Raw genomic sequence first — 2,500 nt, 5'->3', positions numbered from 1 at the left:
AATGTATTTAAATATCAGTTTCTCTTAAAAAACAGTTTCCAAAACAGATAAGTAATACTGATGGGACAGTTTCTAATTCTTTCTCTTTCCTTTTATCAGTTATCAATATATGAATGATAGATGAATGAGATAAAAAAAAAACACCACATGACTTCTGTAAATCTAATGGGAGGGGAAAAAACATAATGAAGAAAAATCAAATATAAGTTTCAATCTCATGGATTTTTAAAGCTCTTAAGACCTATATTCCCTGAAAACAAAACGCTGAAGATATACACACAAATTTGCAAATACACATAATAAAACATAAATTTTTGCAAACCACATACCTCCTCCCACGCCTGCCACCATTGCCAGTCCAGCTGACGGAATATTTGCCTTCTTACTCGTCTCTTCGATTTCCAGGAGCTTTTGCTTCACTTTACGTCTCTCTTCCTCCTTCTGCTTCTCCTCTGCCTCCTTCTGGAGCTGTTCTGCTTCTAGAGCTCTTCAGAAGCAGAATGAAAAAGAAGACTTAAAAGATGCCCTTTGCCGAGACATTTCAATTTGTTGCTAAGAATGATTAGGGTTCCATTATAAAACCAGTGCCGAAGAAGCTACAACACAATACAAGGTCACTGTCGTATTCTACCAGAAGACTTATGTTCATGCACTATGATGTGTGGGGTGGCACAAACATAAAATTAAATTCAAGATAAAGTCTCCCCTCACCCATATCACATCCATGCTTATTTTCTATAAACTATCTAAGAAAGAGACAAAAAAATGTATATAGTGATAGAATTCATATGATGTATTCCATTCACCCAAAGGAACAATAAACCAATGTTTTCTAAATAACATCCATATAACTACATCAGAAAAAAAGAAATTTCATGCAACTACATCAGACATCCAATCTATCTCTCTGACAGACCTAAGAGTATAAAAGGAATATATTCAGACTGAAGTACCTGAAAATGTCACCATCTAAATGACACATCCTTCAGAATAGAGTGCAAAGACCACTGATCTACAAAAACCAAACTACATATAAAACCAAAGACTAAAAGTTCTTCATTCATCTACTGAGCTGTACTATCCTACATTTGCTGAACACCACCTACCCACATAATGTATTCCTCCTCCTCATACTTGGCAGTCTACTGATGGGGAATAAAAACAACTGTAAGTATGAAGTTGACAAGGTATTACAGTCAAATCTGCACTCCTCATGTCAGTGCAGTTACGTCTACTTCAATAGCCTCGTGTGTCAGTAATAGCCTACAAAGGATCCATATTTTGAGATTAATTTCAATCTCAAACGTTTTAGAATGAAAAAGGAGAAAAAGAAAATGCTGTATTGCCATCCTATCCTGACTCTCATTCTCTCACGTTCACACTTTTGACTTTCTTTCCAAACTGACTAAATCAAGTGGAATGTCACTCAAGATTAGTAATATGTTTAAAGAATGAAATAAATGAATAATAACAGTGAAAATGTAATGCTTTTCTCTTTTTTTTTTACCCCAAAGCACACTTTTCCTTTGCAACAGCACCTGGAACTGACTGGGTTCCATTTGTTAATACCATTACAATATAAAAACACAAATGCAAACATGGCTGCTGACAATGAATCTAGAGATACAACAGCTTAATCTTAGACTCTATTTGTCCTGCCATATTTCATTGCTGACAGTTGATGGTGCAACTGTCTATAATATATAACATAATGCATTATAAACAAAACTACTGATAATCCATTCATTAAAAGTAAAACATAGTGCCTATTACACAAGAAGACATACCTTTGGGCTGCAAATTTCCACTTGTTGATGACTCTCAGCCGTCGGTCCTTTCCTAGATGTTCTTCCAAGAGAGAGATCAACTCTGACCTCTGTATGGAGCCCAAGAGAATCATCGAGTCTGTAGGCAAGAGAAAAGGAAATGTGAGGAAAGATATAGGCAAGAGAAATGGAAATGTGAGGAAAGATATGGGCAAGAGAAATGGAAATGTGAGGAAAGATATAGGCAAGAAAAATGGAAATGTGAGGAAAGATATAGGCAAGAGAAATGGAAATGTGAGGAAAGATATAGGCAAGAAAAATGGAAATGTGAGAGAAACATCTGTCCATAGAAATCTTCCTTATGTAATATCAATGCTGCAATGGGTAAATTATCAACCATTTAATTGAGAAAAATAATAATAACATCAAATAATCAAAATAAAAATTGATAAATACCTGGAGAATCAACGAGGGGTAATGATCTTATTTTCTTGTGCTCCTTAAGTGTGTTCTTAAGCTGCTTGTACGTGATTCCATACCAAATGTACTTGACGTCTCGCACCATGAAATCTTCCACGTATATGTTATAGGCCCCAGAGGTGGCGGTGAGAATGTCGGGGAGATATGGCAGTTTCTTAATTTGGATGATGGAGTCGTACACTGATGGCTGCAAGAGCTGTGCTATTCCATTTGCAATCAGTACAGCAATCTGTTATGTAGAGTAGGAATGTTAC

The 2,500-nt window shown here is 35.8% G+C and overlaps 1 protein-coding gene across 3 annotated transcripts in view; it reads right to left on the bottom strand.

The window, feature by feature from the left end:
• Positions 1-2,500, bottom strand: part of LOC122258454 (chloride channel protein 2) — a 107,922-nt gene that overhangs the window by 13,996 nt on the left and 91,426 nt on the right. For all 3 annotated transcript variants that reach the window (XM_086550034.1, XM_086550035.1, XM_086550036.1), the window contains exons 14-16: positions 2,223-2,475; positions 1,788-1,905; positions 330-487 (exon numbers count right to left, since the gene is read on the bottom strand). In XM_086550034.1, coding sequence (XP_086406160.1) covers positions 330-487; positions 1,788-1,905; positions 2,223-2,475 — 529 coding nt within the window. The remainder of the gene's footprint in view (positions 1-329; positions 488-1,787; positions 1,906-2,222; positions 2,476-2,500) is intronic.

This window comes from Penaeus japonicus, unplaced genomic scaffold (assembly GCF_977035675.1).
Source record: "Penaeus japonicus unplaced genomic scaffold, GWHDUDI00000001_assembly GWHDUDI00000023, whole genome shotgun sequence".
Classification (NCBI taxonomy): Eukaryota; Metazoa; Arthropoda; class Malacostraca; order Decapoda; family Penaeidae; genus Penaeus; species Penaeus japonicus.
The sequence above is the reverse complement of the archived record's forward strand: the minus strand, read 5'-3'. Positions and strand labels throughout refer to the sequence as shown.